Source organism: Drosophila subpulchrella, chromosome 2L (genome assembly GCF_014743375.2).
Source record: "Drosophila subpulchrella strain 33 F10 #4 breed RU33 chromosome 2L, RU_Dsub_v1.1 Primary Assembly, whole genome shotgun sequence".
Taxonomy (NCBI): domain Eukaryota; kingdom Metazoa; phylum Arthropoda; class Insecta; order Diptera; family Drosophilidae; genus Drosophila; species Drosophila subpulchrella.
This window is the reverse complement of record NC_050610.1, coordinates 23659171-23680728: the sequence shown is the minus strand read 5'-3', so window position 1 is coordinate 23680728 and position 21558 is coordinate 23659171. Positions and strand designations below refer to the sequence as shown.

General features: G+C 38.2%; 1 protein-coding gene across 1 annotated transcript in view; it reads right to left on the bottom strand.

Annotated features, from left to right (window-relative positions):
- Positions 1 to 18932, bottom strand: part of LOC119547092 (neural cell adhesion molecule 1) — a 73863-nt gene extending 54931 nt beyond the window's left edge. The window contains exons 1-2 of the mRNA XM_037853791.1: positions 18320 to 18932; positions 8992 to 9425 (exon numbers count right to left, since the gene is read on the bottom strand). Of these exons, the coding sequence (XP_037709719.1) occupies positions 8992 to 9193 (202 nt within the window). The 5' untranslated portion in view covers positions 9194 to 9425; positions 18320 to 18932. The remainder of the gene's footprint in view (positions 1 to 8991; positions 9426 to 18319) is intronic.
- Positions 18933 to 21558: the final 2626 nt, after the last annotated feature.

Here is a 21558-nt window from a genome sequence, read left to right as displayed (position 1 = left end):
ATAGAAGAGTATACTTATACATAGCCAACGTTTAGGCGCCGACAGGCGACATCAGCAGCGAAGGAAAGGGACGGAGCAATGTCCTTGTATTATGTTACGACAAAAGCCAAAGGCTCTTGTTCATTTCTCAGCTCCTTCTTCTCCAACTTTCTCGACATTTCTCCTTGTTATTCCTACAAAGGTTCAAGGTTATAGACATGTGAGGCCTTGAGTTCTTATTTTTTGTTTGTAGATTTGGCGCAGTGCGATAATTTCGCAGTATTGCTAAAGAGTTGTGTGTGTTTGTGCACGTTTTTTGGGCAATTAAAAATTAAATTGCGCATACATCACGTACAAAAAGGGAAAAAGACAAGGAATGAGACTACGAGCTTGGCAATGACTTTTAAAGTTTAATTGGATTTTGATGGTAGCTTTGGGTATTCCGAACAATAAAACTGAGCAAGGCATTCAAAGTAATATTTGATAAATTGAGTGAACACAAAAGGCAGATAGGGAAATGGTTTATATTCAAACAGGCAGAAAACTAAAGCATAATTCCATAACTATTAGAACGAATTTTATTAAGGGGAAAATCAAAGAATTTATTTGAGATGTGAAAACTCAGTATAAAAAGGTTTATGGGAAGAGCAAGCAACAACACATATTTTAAACCAAATTTAGCTCAATTTGTTCGACTATAGGAATTTCTATGAATACCAAAGGGTATGTTTAATAACCTCCTAATAACTAAGCACCCACTCCTCAATACGAATTTAATCCCTGGTCTTCCGCTAAATCTACCCCTTCGATTTTCAGCTCTTTAAGACCTAAGGCCACCTTGGCAATTTCAAGTTTCCTTGGAGGTGGCACTAAAAACGTCTAAACGTCGTTGGCTGCACGGCTAAGCCGCAGCAGGTCGGAAACACCTGGACTGGCCCATAACCACAACAACCTCATAGAGCCAGCCATCCAGCCAGCCCACTCTGTAGTTTATTTAAATTAAACCTTTTTTCACACAGGCATTCGCCCGGCTAGCTTTCCTACGGTGTATTTTGTTCGCTTTTTTTTCAATTAACTTTCTAGGCCAGCCGCAAAACAGCAACGAAATACAAGCAACTAGACAAGCAGCTGTTGATGATAATGATGATGACGACGATGTTGGCGACGACCGAGAAGAAGTCCAACAAATTGCAAAATCCCCTCCAAGCCAGCCACATCACACCAAGCGTAACACCCCGGGCCAGGCAAACATCTTTGAGCCCTTTGGGCAGGTGGGTTCAACTTGACTATGCACTCGGTGCGTATACTTAACGTAAAACCCTAAACCACTAAAACCACCAAAGGAAAACACGAGGCAACATCGCAGCCAGCCAGCCAGCCAAGCAACCAACCAGTATCGTCATCATCATCAACAGCAATAGCAGTTTGGTTTGCGTAGTTTACTGGCCAACGTAGCATTTTATTTAAACTGCAGTTAATTTTCACTAAAACATTTTAATTGTATTTTTGCAATCTGTCTCTTACAAGTTTTCCACAGGGTCATTCAGTGTGGAAGGAAAACCAAGTGGTAGCAAAAAGCTAAGGGGGCGACAGCAGTCAAGGCAGAAATAGACGAGCACACTGGCCAAAGGTTAAGGGTCCCAAGTCAAATGGAATAGAAAAGTATATTTGTATTTTCTTTAAATTATTAACTATGTATTACACATAGAATGAAATCACTACGGTTTGTATTAATTTTTAAAGGTGTCTAAAAGTATGCAGCAAAAAAAATTATTCAATAACATAGAATGAAATAACTGCGGTTTATATTAATTTTTAAAGGTGTCCAAAAGTATGCAGCAAAAAAATTATTCAATAAGATAGAATCCAATAAGCTTTAGGTTGAAGAATATATTGTAGCCTACTTTTAGGCACGTTGGGAAATTTGTTTAGTCTTTTGGTTTCAAATGATTTCGAAGCATACTTTTACACCCCTTAATAAATTATTTTTTTACAAAGGGAATATATATTTTTGTATAAAAGTTTCTTGACCTTTCTTTTCCCTACTCCAGTCAAGTTTTCACCCACCTTAGCCCACTGTAAGTGCTTTTTTCGGTTAAGACCAACACCCTGAGGTCTGAGGCCGCAATGGCCAAAGCCACTACCATTTTTAATGCAATAAAAGTCAACTTAAAATATGCAAATTACGGTAGTTTCGAAAAATTTGTGCAGGCTTCGTTGGAACCGCGTTTGGGGGATGGGACCAACGAAATGGGAGGGTCTGAATCGCAGACCGAGGCTTATACTAAACTTCTTGCTAGTCCACTTCTGTGGCAGTCTGTTGTCATTAACATTTCTCTGGGCCATGGACTTTTAATTGTGTCTACGACTGTGTCTGTGTCTGCTATGGGGTTTTTTGGCCGGGCTGGATCCGTGACCTCAGGCCGTGTCACTCGGGGTGTCCTTTAGCAGTTGGCCCAAGACATTAATGTATATTAGTGTCGCAATAAATTAAAAGCATTTTGCTGTTTCATATTTACCAGCACCCCAGCCACACTTAAATCTAATTGCAACGAAGCAGAGTGCTGGAGAAAATGGCATTTAAATGGCCACAACAAGTAGCCTAATCAAATGCTGAAGCCCGTTTGTGCCAAATCTTTTAATGAGCCAGATGTATATGGCGTGTAGCTTATGGCAGGGGAATATTGTTCTTTTGAAAATTACGCCTATCAATAAAAAAAGGGGTGGCCAATCAGCCGAGGGTCGCCAACTTTTGACTCTTGGCTAAGCTGCTTAGCCGGGCGAAGGTGTCAAGTTTAGGAATCAATTACTTCAGAGTATGCAAATGTACCCACCTCTTTTTTGCCCTCTTTCTTGGCCTTCTAAACAAACTTTTAACGGCGTGGCTTAGACAGCTAAGCAACTGAACTGGAACGGTTCGTATACTTTGACGGTTAAATCGATATCGCAGATAGCCCAAATTGATAATGGTTCAAATTATTTTCCGTGGAAAGGAAAAGAGGTAAAAATACCACAAATCAGATGGTTTCACAAATCACCTCTAAATAACATTTTAATTTTCTAAAAGTGTGCAGTGAATTAAGGAAATTCACCTCTCTGAATGAAGTCATTGTAAGTATGAGCTTAAAGTATATTATTGCATACTTTTAGACACCTTAAATGGCATTTAAAAGGGATTTAAGAACCCTAGTTGTTTCTATGGCACTCCCATGTACATAATTCTATTAAAATGCTCTCGTATGCTCTCTTTGATCTTATAATACGATGTTGAACATTTAGTCTCGTCTTTTTGATATTAAAATATGCGGTTGCATACTTTTAGACATTTTAAATGACATTTGTGAGTGGCTTAAAACCCCACAGACTTGTGTGGAACCACCGATTTATTGAGTTCTATTGAACTTGTATCGTATGCTCCCTTTGATCTTATAATTCGATGTTAAATATTTAGCTGAACGAACATTGCTCGAGTAAGAGCTTTGCCGGGACTTCCTGAATAAAACTCAAATGCCCCATTACAAACACATGCCGCAAATGAATGTTTGTGGGGCACATTCAAAGCATATTTTTGAGGCTCCCGGCGCGTGTTTTGCCCGAGTTCACAACTTAAATTACGCGGCGAGCACACGCACACACAGGCTCCCCAAAAGTTTCCACCCATTCCGCGGGATTTTCATAGCCTTTGATTGATGAAGAGGCAATTCGTTGGTGGAAACTCGTCGGCCACGCCAGTGTTAAACACTAATGGCAGCTTAAATTAGATTACAGAAGACTCGTTTTGGAGTGCCAAGCATGACCAACGCATTTGCAACCACCTCGCTATCCCTCTTTTCAAACTGCCACTTGTATTTTATGGCGCACATTTTTTTTGCTGCCATTTATTTAAACTATTCTTGCTCAATTCCGGTAATTCGACAAAAGTGAACCCCGCCTGAAAATTCAGCTGGTATCAAAAATCAGCTCATAAAAATCGCACAAAAAGACATAAATAAGATTTATTGTTATAGTTTTCCACCCACCTCGCTCACGGGTTTCAATTGCCATTACGTATACGCAGCGTGTGCGTCCGAATGTCCAGAAACGAGTTGCCCCAGCTGTCTGGGCTCTTATATGGGTGTTAAATTTCACGTAAAAATTGCACTAAAAATTAAATATAAATATTTGCTTAGGGCCATTAAAATACCCTTAAAGCAAGTTGTATAAGTTTTTAATACAAGTTGGAAGCAACTTTCAGGGGGAACTCTCATAGTTCAGCGAGTTACTAACTTACTGTCAATCCTTGGAAACGTTTTAACAAGTTGGTTAAAAAGTTACTCGACAAGTTACTCTACTTAAGCCACTTAATAAAAATAATTTATGAACCTGAAAAATAAAACTGAAGCGCATCGGTTCTTCGTGGTAAATAAAATTAATGTTTTTGATTTTGTTTTGATTTCGTGCCAAAGTCAAAGCACGAACCCAAATCCTTTATTATGCAGATAGCTGGCCGAGGTTTGGGTGCCCTACGGAATTTCATGGTTACAAATAGTTAATGTAGAGTTAATTATTACATAATCACTGACCAACACGAAATGAGGCGGAGTCCCCCGATCTGAGCAGCGAAAAGAGCGGTAGCCTATGGTCAAGTCAAGTACATTGACTCGGTGTATAAATTTATTTGCGCTTCTCACATTTATATTGTTTTATTCCTTCCTATCCCCCATATCATCGTATGTTTGCTGCCCATAAATATTAATTATAAAACACGATATCCATTATATAGTTCTCCAGGCACGAAATCATCATCATCATCAGCAGTAGCAACAAACTAAAGGGGTTACTCGTATGGGCCGGCAACATTTTCCTTTTCCAGGTACTCAATTTGAGTATAAAACTTTTATATAACCTGAAGCCGAGGTAAATTACCTAGTGCTGAACCCTTAAATAGGCTAAGCTCGGAATTGTATGGGTTACAATGTAGGTCCTATTTTTAAATTGCCTTGCGCGGCAGAGAATTCAAAGTATATTTATTTATTCATCAATGAAATCAAGTCCTAAACGTAAATGTTTCCCGGCGGAGGTACACATTGATTGAATTTCTTGGTAAAGAGTAATGGACTTAGGCGTCTAATAAATTGCTGTTGAAGTCGTTAAACGACGGATATTTATATATTGATAAAAAAACTTGGGAACTGACTTGTAAGTATTTATAAATGGTTTGATTGAATTTTTTTCCTTATGCCTAATAATTATTAAATAATTTATTATTTTAATCTTTAAGTTTTTATTATTAAAGACTCCTTATTTTTTCAGTAGTTCATTAAATTGTGTCCCACTGAAACATATACTTCTTGCCAACACTTTTCCAAGCAATAATATTATTTTCCATTTTGGCTTGTTGCTCTACCACAGCCTTCATCTTTCTTGGCCAACAGCCTTTCTCCCTTTTCTCCCTTTTCTATGTATTGTGTAATAATAACATAAAATAATTTATGGCAAATGAAAGTCACAAAAATGCGAAGCCAGGCGGCAAGGCAACGGAACCAAAAGTTGGTTTCATGGGCCATTCACCAGCCAGTTTTCCCTGCCCCTCTGACTTTCGTAAACCCTTTTCCAAGGCGACTCTTTAGAAATTGGTGTAGTATATTTTTAGGCGAACTAAGACACAAATACAACCAAAAAGACGCCTGGCCAGGACATGTAAACTTTCATTTTCTCCGCGCTTTTTGGACAAAATTGTGCCCTAAAAATGTCGAGAGAAGGTGAAAGGGGGATGCACGGTGTATGCTTTTCTTGTATCAAGGCTTTTGTGATCTTCCGTCTAGCCTCCCTGCCACGCCCCTTCGTTCCACGCCTTTGTCGGCAAAAATCCTTTTTTTTTGGGAATTTTAGTCAAGGCTTTGTTTTAAAAGCTTTTGTAGCGCATGCTTTGAATTTTTTTGCCCCTGCTGCTGCTGCATTTTGATGTTTGGCGAAAATTGCGCGACAAAATTCACAAAGGAGCCAAAAATGCAGCAAATGCCCACCCCCCTGAAAGCCACCCCATTAGTAGCCACAAAGCCAGGAAAATATTCGCAGATAAGCGTTCTAAAATTTCACTTTGTCTTGGTATCTTTTGGGAATCTTTAGAATTTACCGGACACAAAGGTAAATAAATCCCTGCTGAAATATGTACACCGCCCTCATATTGAGAGTGACAAAAGTAGAAAGTTCACCCCCTCCTCATTCTTAATTAATTAAAGCCGCAGATTCGTGGGCGTGCTTCAATCCCATCTGTGCGTCTGCTCACCTGTCAACCTGCTGTCAATTCGTCCCTTCGAGTAATTACAAATTCTACGACAAGTTTTCCCCTCCCCCAGAAACCGTAAAATTTCCACTCAACGGGTTTGTCACTCACTCAAACTCAAACAATTTAATTGCAAAAAGTATTTTGCCATAAAGCCCAATTTGAGTTTGGTGAGGCGAAATGCCTGGAAGTGTTTCGGTTTTGCTTAGCTTTTAGTTTTAAAAGAGTATTAGGTTCCGAGAAAATAAATGGTATATGTAGAAAAACACATAAGATAATTCCTAATCACTTAAAAAGGTTTCTCAAAGTATGCAACACCATATTTTAAACTCTGAGTAAAAAAATATAAAGTATATAGATATAATTTATAAGTAAAAGCTAGTTAAAATATATATATGTATGTTTTTAATTTAAGGTGTAAATAAACAACAAGATTTTAGAAATCATTTATAAAGGGGCCAAAAAGTATGCAACAATAAATTTTAAAGTCAGAAGTCCAGTAGCTGTGGCAAGATTGTTGCAACTCCGTCATAACATTTTTAAGCCCACAATGATACCCCCCAAGTGCGTTTGAAAAGTACAAACTGCTACAACTTGAAGTCGACTATAAAACACAAATTCAATTTGCAGCCACACAAAGCAATTTTGGCGGTTGACTTGCTGTGATGCTGAAGGGTTAATCCTTCAACCTGCTCGGGGACACGTTTTCCGGGCGCAACAAAAAGCGTCAATCGCCAGTTCCTTCGCGTGTTTGTTTTTGCCAGAGTGTTCCTTTTTTTCATATTTTTTGTTGGCCAAAACGTGTTGCTAGCCACAAAAGTTTGCCAACCGAAAATGCGGCAAAGGTGCGATGCGATGCGATGCGATGACTGGCCCCGTCGACCACATTCTTTCCGGTCCTTGGAGCATTTGGTAACTGCTGCACTCAACACGTTGACAAGTTTTGGGAAATCGTTGGCGGGAGGTTAAGGAGATGGACATTCGTCAGTTAGTCACTATGTCAGTCGGGTTTGCCAGTTCGTTGCATACTTTTGGCCGCCTGTTTAGTCGGAATGCATTAGCTGGGCGGGGGAAAAAAAGGAGGAAAAACCAGAAGGATTTTCCCAGCCAGCTTCTTAAAGATTTATTACGGCTGCTGTTGTTGTTGGCCACTTTCGGGTAGGTTCCGTGTGATAAAATGCTTGACACTTTTCTAAACGGCCAAAACTTTTTGACTGCCAAGAGATTGTCCCTCTGCTCGTCCTCTGCCTTTGGTCCTGTACTTTTTAATGCTCCATAATGCTTGTTTTACCCCCATCGCAAACCAAACTCTGGCATATCTTATCCCTTTCCCAGGTCCACAGCCTTTGCAGTTTGTTGACACTGTCTGGCTTAGAGAGCGCATAAAGTGGAAATGATTTACGCAGTTCACCTTGTTTTTGTCCCGGGTGCGTGTGTGTTCCTGCTCCTACATCCTGTGGGCATAATAAATAGCCCCGGCTTTTGGTCTGGCAGTTTTGTCAAATAGCTCTTCGCAGCTCAAAACACCTGAAAGCTGTTTTCTCCATTTTTGCTCAGCTGGCCTAAGACTTTGCCGGAGAATCTCCATGAAGAGAGCTTAACTGGGAATTCTCGGCAGCGGAGAACTGAGCGCCTGTGACAAGTGCAAAAATCTTGGGAATAAACTTTTCAATCAACTACGCAAGTTATAAAGGCTTTGATTTGTGGTGGATTTTGTTGCCATGCTTTCCTTCTTATTTCTTAAAGTTTCAAGTGTTTTCTAAGAACTATAACAAGTATAATTTCGTTTATTAATCATTAATTTGTCATGAAAAGTTTGAAAGGATCTATTAGGGACGTTTTCTCAAATTCAAGTTAAGGTTCTATTGTAGTTTGTTATCTCTCAGAAAGATTTAATATGAACATAAAACTTTAGGAAAGTCAACTTGCTTTTCTCAATGTGATGTTAAGCTACGAATTACAAATTATTGTAAGGCCGATTTAATCTTAAATTACTTTGTCGACCTACAAATTTAACCAAACCATATCCTCTAGTTAAGATACTTCAGTCAGTTAAGACTAAAGTAATACTGAGGTACTTAATGTTCCTGAAAAAGCAATTTAACTTAACGACAAAAGTTAACATGACATTGAAAAATCGGCCCTGAGTATGACCCCTAAAAAAATCTGCAATTTACATTGTTAAGAAACGTTCTTTAAAATCATAAATTTATTCTTCCCTTTCCATTCCTCTATGATTTAATGGTATAACAAAAATATGAATCAAATATGTCAAAACTTGCAGCATCGCTTTACATTAGCCGAGATCGCATTGCTTTTAGGGTACGTGTTTCTGACTGCCACCTTACTCACTGCCCCACCCTGCTCAAAATTCTATAAGCATTTGCTTGGGTGCTAATGGACAGTTTAGAGAGGCAGCCAAACGAGAAGCTACTCGTACTATGGAACTGCAGAACTTACAACGGAGCGGAATGAAATCATAAATGCCAGGACACGTGCCAGGACAACGTGCCTCCAGTTGCAACGAGGTGTTAAAGTTTTTCCCACCCAAAATGCAAGCATTTTTTTTTCTTCCCAGACTTTTTGGCAACTCCCGACGAGGTGGAAGTCGCGAGTGGTTCCGCATTCCGAATGCAAGTTAGTTAAATATTTAAATTTATTTATTGGACTCTCTGGCTTGGACCCCGGGCTGCAGCCACAGCCATTTAAAATAATCAAAAAAAAAATGGGGATAGAGGTGGACTTACCGTGTGAATCCTTCGAGGATGTGCCCCCACTCCCGGATCCTCCGCCAGGACCCATGCTGCTCGATCCACCGGACATTCCTACGCCGGAAGTGGAATGCAGGCGCGCTAATGTGAGCGGCATTAGCAGTGCCATCGCCAGCAGCAGGGCCATAAAAATTTTCCACATTGTTAACGTGGCCATTTGACTTTTATTGCACTTCATTTTCCCCCCTTCTCCTGTCTCTCTATATATATATTTTCCTTATAATTTTCCTTTCTCCTTCACCCTTCGCCGGTTGTTGATTTTAATTTGATGTGACTTAAGTTGGATTTGGTTTGCAGATTTGGCGCTGCAGTTTTTCTTTCTTCTCGCCGACTTCTCCGGTTTCTCGTCCTCCTAATGGAAGCACATTTTCGATTTTCTCAACGGTCTCCGCTTTTCCCCGTGGCAGCAGCTGCAATTGAGAGAAAAAGAAAGGAAAGCAGTGGGTGAATCCATTGGTTCCATTGGCTTGAGTATTGAAAAGTTTTTAGTTTGGAGGCTAGTTAAAAAGTTGGACAAGTTTCTTTTGCTCTTTTATTCCACTCCGATTTTAGGTATATACCTATATATTTGATTTTTTTTCTGTTAAAGTCAAGTTGAAGCCGCAATTATCGAGTTGTAAGGCGACGCGCCCCGTTAAGACCTCACACAGATGTTCATGTTCACAGGGATGGGAAATGGTAGGGGTGTTGGGAAACTCAATTTCGGGCAGGAAAGTTTCTCAAAGAGAGATGAGCAAGTTCGTCACCTTGCCGAAAAGTTTGGCCCTTTGCGGGGTGAATCAAAAGGTGGTTTGACAACATTAGTCATGGAATTTAAGGAGAGTAATTATTGAAGCGAGAGGTTAGAATGGAATAATAAAATATTTCGGAAGCTAAACTTTTAATTTTGTTGGTGGAAACCGGTGGTTTGCATAATAAGACTAACTTAGATATTCTTTGGGATTACACAATGTAACACTTGAAATATGGTTTATGCAAGGTAATTACAATATTAATTATGTGCCTAACTATAGGGTGGGATATGATAAAACAATGAGTTCGCTTCTTTATGGGTTTTAATTTAACTAATTTAACTTATATGATACATGTCTCAGGAATTGTTTATAGTTAACTGAATTTAAAAAAAAATAAACCTGCTATCTACTGAAATATATTCTTATGAATGTTGCAAAAATATCTTCATAATATTAAAATCATTATGTTGAAATATGCAAAATTTATATTTACACAAACCAATTTAATAAACCAGTTTACTGAAGTTAAAGATAAGGCATTGAGCAAACAAAAAGTTACCATTTCCGTTCATCAACCCTACCCATGCACAACCCCTATATCTCCCCACTAACCATCCTTAGATTGCCAGCGAGCGATAAAATTCGCCATAAGCAATATTCAACAAAGGACGAGAAATATTGTATTTTACCTTAAAAAACAGAATAACTGACGTAAAATAAAAGGTAAAAAATTGGCACACGAGTGGAGAACAAAAAGGACATTTCGTGTATCTCTCTTTCGGGAAAAATGTCCCCAGCAAATAATAATGATTTGCAAATAAATAAAAAAGAAATGGGTATGAAAACTTAGAGGTGAGGTGAGTGTACAAAATGCTGACAAAGGAGGAAAAGGTACCGCCAATAAACAGACACAAAAGGTGGCCAGGAAAGATACAAAAGTGGATGAAGATGGAGATGATGTTAACCCTGGGATGGCGTAGACAAAAAAGGCAAATCAATAGGCTACAAAGCGCAGGCAAGGTATCAACCCAAAGATGGGTCGAAATTTTTCAGGCTTTCTGTGCTAAGGATTCCCACACTTGGTTTCCGGGTCGTCCAGGACCTTCACTTCCTCCTCCATCTGCCATTGTCATTTTGTCAACGTGTCCGTCGAGTGTCGTCAACTTGGAGAGAGTGGGGAGAATGGAAACCTGCCCTTAATAATGATAAGAATGTAAGACAGCGCAATAAGCGACCAAAAATATGGCCAAGAGATAAGCAACAAGGGGACACGAAACTGCCGGAAAGGTGCCAATGTGAGGCAATATAATAATAATAATAACAAAGGACCTTAAAAGCGAAACCCCACCACCTGGACAGGAAAATAATAATGATAAAACTAATGGTCCGGCTGGCAATTATAAAAAAACAAATTTTCTTACGTTTTTTTCAGCATGCATCACAAAAAAATGGCTGGAAATATATAAACTGTGAGGGGGGCTCAACTTGAACTACACTTGAGCAATTTGCGCACAGTCGAGTGCGCACATTAACCCACACAAAGAACGCGCACATACACTTCAGAACAGGCAACAAAAACAACAATGGAGAAATGGCAAAATCAACATGGCGTACAGTGAGCGGAAACGGAAACGTCGGCCGGCCGAGCTAGCGACCAGCAACAGAACCATCCAACCAATAGACAAACATCGAGGGGGTCGGGCTGGGGGTGCAGGGAAAACTAGGGGAAACCGAAAACAAAACAAAAAACATTAGGAAAACTCTATGTCCGAATTATGTATTCCCTAGGTAGATAACTATTTTAAAATGGCTTGGATTAGGAGTTTCATATGCAATCTGCAAGGTACTCCGTTTCAGAGCTAACAAACGTTTTTAATAAATTAGTTTAACTAATTGTATAAATTATGTAAAGAATGCATTGATTATGAATAGACATTTTAAAACTTAGCTATAAAGCTAAAACTATACAAATTTTATGCTTTCTTTTTATATATATTTGTCTAATCAAATTTAAATATGAAAAATAAGAAAGTTGGGGATCAAAAATTATGAACGTTTTGGTTATAATTATTTTTTAGGATGGGAAATGCGGATTTTAACTTGAATTACTAAGAAATGATTGCTTAAGTTTATATACAAAATATTATCATATTAAAATTTAATCTTTATAAGTTCAATATTAGATTTGTAGGCTGCTTCTCTTAATGGTATAATATTATTAGATATTAGCCTAAATATCTTATCTAAGAACTTTGGATTTATTTCTACAAGTCAGGATAAAGGGCTAAACCCAGTCAGTCGAACACCCAAAAGAGAATATTAAGCATACGTAACGTTGGCGTAAGAACGAAGGGATACATTTGATAGACACATTTTATTGCATGCAGTCGTCGTCAGTGGCCTGTCGTTGCTGCCATTCAGTGGCAGACTGACTGAGGCACCGAAGTGCCCGGGGCAAGGATCTTCTGCAGTGAGGCCAGGACTCATACACAATAGTTGTGGCACTTTTTCCCCTCCAAGCCCCACTTCCTGCCCTCCTGTCAATGGCTGCCCGGGCACTTCCTGACCCTCGATTGCCCGCTCACTTTGTGTCTGGCTCGAATGCCTGTTGTAGTTTATTATTCCCGCCAGCCTCATTCTTTTCTATTTGGTCTAAATAAATTTTTATCATGTGCAAAGGGCCGTGGAGAACAAACAATCTCAAACGGACTCTGGCTAGTCCGTCACTTCAATCTGCCATGCACTTGCTACCTCATTCCGACCGCCAGTCACTCATTCAGTTATTCATTCATTCATTCACTTCCTTCCACATCTCCATTACCATCCCAATCCCCATTTCCCATCTCTATCCCCAGGATTCAGCCAGTTTCGCCTGTTTCTTATGGCCTTTGTGGTTATTGAAGCGATCATTCGGAACATGCACAGAATTTTTTGGCTTTTTTCCTCATACACCCCTGCCCTCTCCAAAAGTTATTAATGGCACAATCGTTTAATATGCGAAAAATTTAAGAAATTGCCTTCATATTATGACATTAATGGAGGCGCGAACGATACGATTGGCGAAATATCTGATTTTTAGTGTCGTTGAGATTAATGCGTCCGGATGCAAGTACATTTATACGTACAAATAAATCTGTAACCAAACATATGTGTTAAGACAAGCCATGGTTGACACATGGCCAACACTTAAGCCACTGGCTTTATGCCTCAGCGGCCGTTGAAATTTATGTCCTTGCCCAGGAAATATCTTTTCATGTATTTCGTATTCCCCCACACAGTCGCACATTTATGTATAAATATTGATGGTTTATATGTACTTGTGGTCAGCCAAATGCCAGGCTCTGGCCTAGTTTGATTACCTTTGATGGTCGAGTTAGTGATAAATATTAACAACGTTTTTGGGTATTATGTACATGGCTACTAAGGAATTACTAAAATAATATATCTATTGATTTTTCGAATGGTATATATTCGTACAAAAATTTACACTGCTGTCGTACTACAAACGAAGTAGGCTGAAATTAATGGTGATAAAAGTTAAATATAGTTTAAAAATATATAAAAATAAAAAATACAAAAAAAAATTTGAAATATAATCAAAGCTTAAAAATAAAATACAATTCTCCAAAGTTGTAATATGGTTTCATTACAAATTTCCTAATCATTTAAAAACAAAACAATATTCACTCTAATTTCTTGCATTTACTTAGAAATCGTAACATTAATATTAACAGATAAGTATCCACTGAATAAATATTTTGATACATTTTATTTTTCTTCTTGATGAGGTATAAAGCGAAGGCGAAAAATCAAGAAAGGGATTCGCCCAAGACAAGGTCGTCCATATACAAATCAAACAGATGCCTTCTCAAGGAGGGACAGAAAGTCAGAATTAAGGCTGCGAGGACTCCTTCTATGTTTTCCTTTCCCTTTGTCAAACATTATCCTCCCGATGGCTGTTTCAATAAACTTATGCAAATATTCAATTTGGGGAAGTTTTTTTTTGACAAATGATAAGGCCAAACAAAAGGCAGCCAGACAAATAAAGTTTTCACACCCGAAAAAAGGCGAATGAATAAGGGATAAGGAAGGAGATATCCGGCGGTTTGCTTAGCAAAATTAAAATGGGAAACGAACACATGTAGAAGCATATATATATATATATATATGGGGACTAGAGAACCGGAAGCGGAAATGCAGAGTTCTAAACAACTTTTCGCCGGGGTTTTCCATCATCTGAGGCACACACCAATCAAGCTAAACAACTTATTCCTGGCCCACAGAGCACCAATATCCTCACTCCCTTTGCAAAAGTAAACCGAAGTAAATTTCAATTTAACCTTCATCGAGCAAAACTCATTTATATTTATAAATTCGCCGACAAGGCAGCAGAAAAAAAGAAATAAAATAAAAAACAGAGCAATGGAGACTGAGAACGAGACGGAATATGTAACGAGTATAAATAAATGCCAAGCGGAGGGTAAGGGAAAAAAACACAATAAATAAAAATGCGTGTGTCTGTGGTGGCATAATAAAATTGCACCAAAAGCAGCCACAATCCAGGAAGAAAATTCAGAGCGGGCCAGAAAAAAGATAGAGGGAAAGGTTAAGGACGAGGTAACGAATAATAAAAGTGAGGCAAGCCCACACGGAAAGGCGGCCAAAAGGGATAAAAATCCATCAAACTTGCAAATAAGCCACAAGACGAGAAAGATGAGTTTCAGACTCGTAGGAGTACACACATATAGCCCAAAATGGAGGTCGTGCTGATCCCTCTCAGGGAATTCCCCTGGCTAAGGGCGGACATTGGCATCGTAAAAGGCAAAAATGTTGCGCAAAATAATGTTTCATTTCGGTAAAATAACATACTCATCATTGAATATACAATATAAATGCAATGAGTCAGTCGAAGGGGATATTCCACATCCACCTTTAATGGCAGTCCTGGGCCAAAACACAAAAACTGCCAGCCATTTCATTTAACTGCCTAAATTCCTCTGATTATTTTCACATATTTATGCAATTTATTCAGTATTCACATTTCAATAATTGTTTATTTATGTAGCCCTTGTGAGGATTAAATAACGCTAATCAAATATTAATGGATTTCATTAAAAATAGACTATAAATACCAAAAGTCAAAAAGGTAATCTATCAATAATAATATTTCGGTAAATAAATATGAAATTTTTTTCCCCAAATTTAAAATACCTTTTAGGTATATTATTATTCGCTCCGCAAATCAATCAATTTAAACAATGCCAGACCGCCTAACCAATTGCCATTCTATTCCAACGACTTCTATTGCATTTTCCTTTCCAGGAACTTAGCCAAACTCCCAAAGGACTCAGCTACCCACTCAAACATCTCCAACAAAAGGTGAAAATTGTTTTGGAATCATCGCAGCCACAGACTTTTACCCATCCCCCATAAAAAGAAACCCAGAAAACCTCAGAGCAGACATCTGTTTGCGTCTTTTGGCGCGTTTTCGTGCCATGTCAGGTTTGTTTGCTGTTTCTTAATATACAATTTTTTACGCCATTTCATTCTGTTATTGTTCAGATCGATTACGGCTACAAGTACCAGATACTTGAGCGTGAAATTCAGAGGAGAACGCACGTGTCTACCAGCCGCCTTTTATTCATGTTGCCGTTGCTGTTTTCGTTTGGATAGTCTGTCATTAGGAAGATTGATTTCAAAAGCGTGGAAAATTTCCCCAAAGCAGCTTTTGTTATGTGGAAAGCAGCCACACGCAAAGGAGCCCCGTGCTTCCTGCTAAATGACGTTAAATTTGTGGCTTTGTTATATCATACGATTACCTTACATTTGGAAAAAAGCTAGTTTTACTACTTGGTTTACTTCCTCGATTATTTCCAACTGGATAATAAATTCAGCTATTTATATGTTGTACTTAAATTTATATAGACCTAATTTATTAATCCTGTTAAAGATATTATGCTTATAAGTGATATTCAATTTAATAGCTATCTTATTAAAAGAATTTTAGGTCTAGGCAAATAACAAATATGTATGAGGTTAGTTTAAGTAAATAAATTCTAAGCGAAATAATAATAGATCCTCATTTGCAAAATTTTTTTCAAATTTTTAATGACTATAATACAGCAAAACAAAGATCAGCATAAGTAATATGTAAAGATTTACATTTCAATTTGCCTTACTGCATAAACTTGCAGAAGGCAAATAAAAACTTTCTTAATGCGCACATTAAAAAAATGATGAAATTGCATAAAACTTTAACTCAGTCGTAGCACTCAGGGAAACGGGAAACTGCGGGGGTTTTGAAGGACCAAAGGGTTGGGAACCGGGGGGTAAAAAGTACATTAAAATCACATTAACCCGTCAACGGTTAAGGTTGGGTATGCGTAACTTTTGTTTATACGTTTCGGCTTAATGCCTCTTTGAAGTAAGCACAGCACACACTCGTGGAAAATATGTGCTCCTGATAAGCCATATACATAGAGGTATAACGTAGCACTGTCAACTAACCCCTAACTGCGTATCCCTTTGGGGAATGTATCTCTTCGGTTTTTCTGTCTTTATTGGACCCATTGCACGTAATTGACTTTTCGCCATAAATTTGTGCTCTCACAAATGCAGGCAACATTCACTCCAGGCACTTTCCATCGACCCCTCCTTTCTGGCAGCTCAATTAGCCATTAAGCTTTTGGAAATTGTCAAAAATGTTTTTGGGGAGGTGGTGGTGGTAGTGCCCAAAGAGCCAATCAAAAATTCAGCCTACGCATTTGTATCTCTCCATTTGTATCTCTACATTTGTATCTCCCTGTGGCAGCGGACAACCCGAACCCTGGTCAAAAATCCATATAGCCCCCTCCACTCTTATCTCCGTTTTTGGGGTAGTCGTGCGTGTCCATTTGGCTGTTGACTCATTTGCATATTTTAATTGTCCAAAAATGAGAGGGAATTTCGTTAAATCACAACAGCAGGACTTAAATATTAACTTTGCCAGCAGTTTGTAATTTCTCACTCTTTCACTTCCATTTACTGAACTAATTTATTTATTTTCCCCGAAACTAAGCAGCAAATGTACTTGTCCTTGAAGGAGGTGGAAGCGAAAGGCCTGAAGTCTTCACTTTTCTCTAATGAAAGACGGCATGCAAATTTAATAAACAGGCGAAAGGCATGAAATTTCAGGCTTCTCCAGGTGGCAGGTTCACAAGTTGGGCCAAACTGTTTTTGCTCTTTTTGACAGTCTGTCATTATTTAGTAAAACATACTTGAACTATATTTTTGGGTCATATTAAAAACCTATTAAATATTTTTTGGTTGAGAAAATTGTATAATTTATATGAGAGCTATAAAATATAAGTAAAAGGATTACTGCACTAAACAAATAATATCACACCTTTTAAAGTTTACAATGATAAAAATCGAAAAGAAAGGGTAACTCTACCCTTTCTTAATTAATTAATATAAAATGTAGACTTAACCCTAAATTTAAATTTACATTTAACTATCTTAAGAAATTATTTGTATATTTGATTTTATCCCAAAATGATCAAAACTCCCATTTGCTACTTATCTTACACAAAGTCTTCTCTTGCTTGCAATATTTTCATTTTTTCCCCACTTTATTTTGCATTGCTAGACAAAGGAATGGAATGAAAAAAGATGAGCAGGGAAAGACTGGTAAAAAAACAAGTAAATAAACTTTAGGCAAAGTTTTTGGCAACTTTCTGGCAGTCAGTTGGCGCATTTTAAGTTACGGCAATCGGCATGGCCCAGTGGCGTCGCGGAAAAGTGGAGAAGGGGAGCGGAGATCACGGGGGAATACAAGTTGCCAGCGACGGGGGCAAAGTGAAGGGGCGGCAAAAATGAAAAACTGGCGCATCGAGACAAGAGCTTAAAACCGCGAATTCCCCAACTTCCACACTGAGAAAAGCCCTGGATATTAAAAGGAGGTCAAAGGCAACCAAAATAGAAATATATGAAATCCATACCAAAAGTGTTACACATTGTAACTAAGAATCTTAAATTAAATCGGTTTAACAAATTATCATGTGATACTTCAAGATTTTAAATTATCAAAATGGTTTTCTTTTTTATTGACAACTGCCAGATAAGTAATAGAAGATTGTTCAGATATTTTCAAAATATTTTAATATGTATATATTACAATTTTAGAGTTATGATTAAAAAAAGGATCGTATAAGTATACTTAGTATTTGGGTAAGATGAATAAATTTTAACCTTTAGAAGCAGCTACCTAATGTTTAAGAATTATTGCCCTGTTTTGATTAAATATAATTATTCAAACAAAAATAGCCAACAACCTATCGTTTTTAAATTCTTTTTGATATTCCTTAAGTCATTTTGCACTAAGGTGGTAAAAAGAATACAACAAAATAGCAAACTTAATTAATTAATTCATGGAAAGTTACCGGAAACCTAATTCCACTCAGGGTTTTTTCTCTATCTGCAGCAACTGCGAGGGCGGGTGGCAATTTCAACTTTAGCCGGGCTGGCAAACTTTCAGGCAAAAAGTCAGTCTTAAAGAGCAAAAAGTGAGCTTGTCGTCCTGGCCAACTTACCTGGCGAACAATTTAAATTTGTCCCACGCAGGATAATCCTTTATTGCATTTGTGTTACTATTTGTGCTGCTGCTGCTGTTGCCCGTTATTGTTGCTACTGTTGCTGGACTTTTGTCACGCACAAGAAGGCGGTTGTGGGTTAAGCCAACTTTGAACTGACCACGTGACCATCAAAACACAAACAAACTCACACACACACACCGGGTTGCACGAACAACGACGAAGACACTGGGGCACTTGCAAATACTTAGTTGCTGGCTTTAATGTATGCCCCAAACGAGAGCAGGGCAATTAAATCGCCTAAAAGGAGCCAAAGTGGAGCGTTTTGTGTGTGCAACATGACTTTCGTTCGTATATATATTTTTTCCCTCGAAATAGAAAACAAAGCACGCAAAGCTATTTATGCAGTTTTTGCACCACCCCGCATCGATATCGGTACTGGAATATTCTAATTAGCTCTTATTGATTTCGATAATTGGTGGTCCTTTTTGGCGGTACGAGATTTGCATATATCTATGCGCGACACTACGAACCCGAACCCGATAACTTCGCTAATTCGATGGCTGCCGCGGCGAGCGTCAGCATCCCTGCAAACACGTTCGAAACAGTCCGACGGCTGAGCTTCAACTGAACTCGAATGGCCAACTCAGGGCCCCACAGGCCCCACAGTCCCCCCACCGGAGGTCGGCGGCCCGAAGCCCTATAACTCGGCTGCCGAGCCCACGACGACCCCGTTCCGAGCGACAGGATAAGAGCCGAGCGCCTCGAAGGATAACACGAGCGAAAAGCCCACGAGCATCCGCAAAAGTGCGGCTGAATTAAGAGAAGGCGGATACCATTCTCAGCTCTCTGAGCTAACAAGTTAGTAAAAATTAACAAATAATTTTAAAACTTTATACGATTTGAGCCCTTATTAAATAATGGTAAACAATATAAAAAATGTCGGTGGCTTAAATATTATGAATTAATAAGTTACATTATGATGTTCTATTTTATAGAAAATAAAAATTTCTTAATATTTTATAATCCATTAATTGAAAATAAATATAGATCTAGTTTGGGAATACAAATAATTTCGGAAATTTAACATGTGTTCCTTATACCATTTTCATATTCAGTGTCCCGTTACACCTTTACTCTTTTTAAATTTGAACTACATTATCTATATGAACTTAAAAAAACTTTTTTTATATTTTAGCTGCTTATGCTTTAAATGTATAATAATGTATCCCATAAATTTTGTATTAGCTGATCAGTTTTCTTTTCTTAAATCCATAAATCCGAAAAATCCTAGATTTTTACAAAAGATGGAACAGCTCTTAAGTTTATTTGTATTATTTTCCTTATCCATATTATCTCCTTTATCATATGCTTATAACTTGATCACCAATCGTGAGAATTAAGAATTAGTTAAGAAATCAGAGTTTGCTGAATTTGAAGCACAAAGAGAAAAACATACTTGGTCAGCTAAAAACGAGTTCTCTTAAGGCTATAGGTTGTGAATTTTCTCTTAAAGCGAATGTCTTATACTTAGCTCAATTTTGGTATAAATGTGGTTAGGGTCTTGACTTAGTGGAGGTTCAAGCCCCTGTAAAAACCATTTTTAAGCCTGGACCCAAGCCATGTTTTAAAATTATCAGAATTTAAATTTATTCATTTATTTTTTTAGTTTTATAAAAGTGAAAAAACAGAGAAGGACAAAGGGTTAATAGAAAAAATTGGAGAAGAGAACTTTAAAAAGGTCAACGGAAAATTTGCCTTTGCAAAACAGGGCCCAAGCATAGAAATTTGATATAGTGAAAGGTGCCTAATTAATCGATACCCAAATAAGTTCATTATCTAGTTCTAGCTCCATGCACATTTTCCTTTCCCCCACTTCACTTCAAAATCAGTCATGGATGGAGACAACTATTTAAAAGTTATGTTAATGAAAAGAATCAATCTTTAATTTAAGATGGACGAGACTATTTTGTCCGTTTTTTTTTTTATGCTGAAGACGGAGCTTTGAGAAACTGATAAGGAAATTGATAACAATAATTCTTATAAGGTATTTAAAACACAGATCGTTAGAAAGTTATTATTAATTATAAAAATGTTTTTAAAAACTATAAAATTAAGCAATTTTGTATATATTGTACATGAAACGAAATGGTACTTCGAAATACTTTTCTGTGCAGTGAGTAACTACAAACTTAAAGTCAAGCTAAACTCGACTGCTCTGCACCTCTGTCTATTGAACCATTCCCTCCTCCACCAATTACAGAGCAAACCCAATCAAAGCTACGGACTGTCAGCTAATTAACTCCAGATTTAACCCTTCCCCGAGGAGTCCTCAGCTCAATCGGTCCGCCCACTTTTATCAACCTTCGTCCCTGCCCCTCGGCTGCAATCACTCAAAGTAAAAATTGCCATCCAGCTCCGCACAAACTCATACAAGACGCGTAAAAAATGGCAAGCGAGAAAGGCAGACGGGAAATGAAACCCGAAAATGAATTGCAGCAAAATGCTCAAACACACTCTACGAAATTGACTTAAATAAATAAATGGCATAAAAACAAAGACAAAACACATGCACACAGCACAAAACAGCAAGAAAGTGAATCGAGAAGCGGAGGACAACGGCGTGTCATAGATACAAAGTGCATTCCCAGGAGGAAAATTGGGTGGTGGATCGGGGGGGGTCTTTCCAGCTTGTTGCAACATTTTCATTTCATTTTATTCAGTTCAGTCAATGCAACGGCAACATTCGAATGCAACAACTGCAAAAGTGCAGCAAAGACAACGCTTAGTAGCTCATCCATTTTCATTTGTATTAAGCAAAAGGCAAAGGACGTGGCCAAGTTGCCTAGGAATCTCTATCTCTGCCCCCGCGTAAAATAAAAGCGTTGGCATTACTCAGCAAATACTTGTTTGCTTGCTGTCTTGACAAAAAGTCTATAGAAACCCCCCTCGCAGAGAAGCCCCCCGGGAAAACCCCCCTGGAAAAACCCCCTGCATTCCACCATACTTTCCCCGGGGCTGCTCGTTAGCACAGCTGCCAAGAGAATTTATCTTACTCCCACGAATGCAACTCGATTTTATTTTATTTGTGCCCTCATTGTTTCTGTTTGGCATATTGGACGTATTGTTAGCCCCACAATGATCGATGCAAATTGATGCGTATTGTTAATGGAATTTTCCTCCATGCGTTGAGCAGTATTTGGAAAAGTATGCAACACAAATTGGGCGGAAAACAAAAG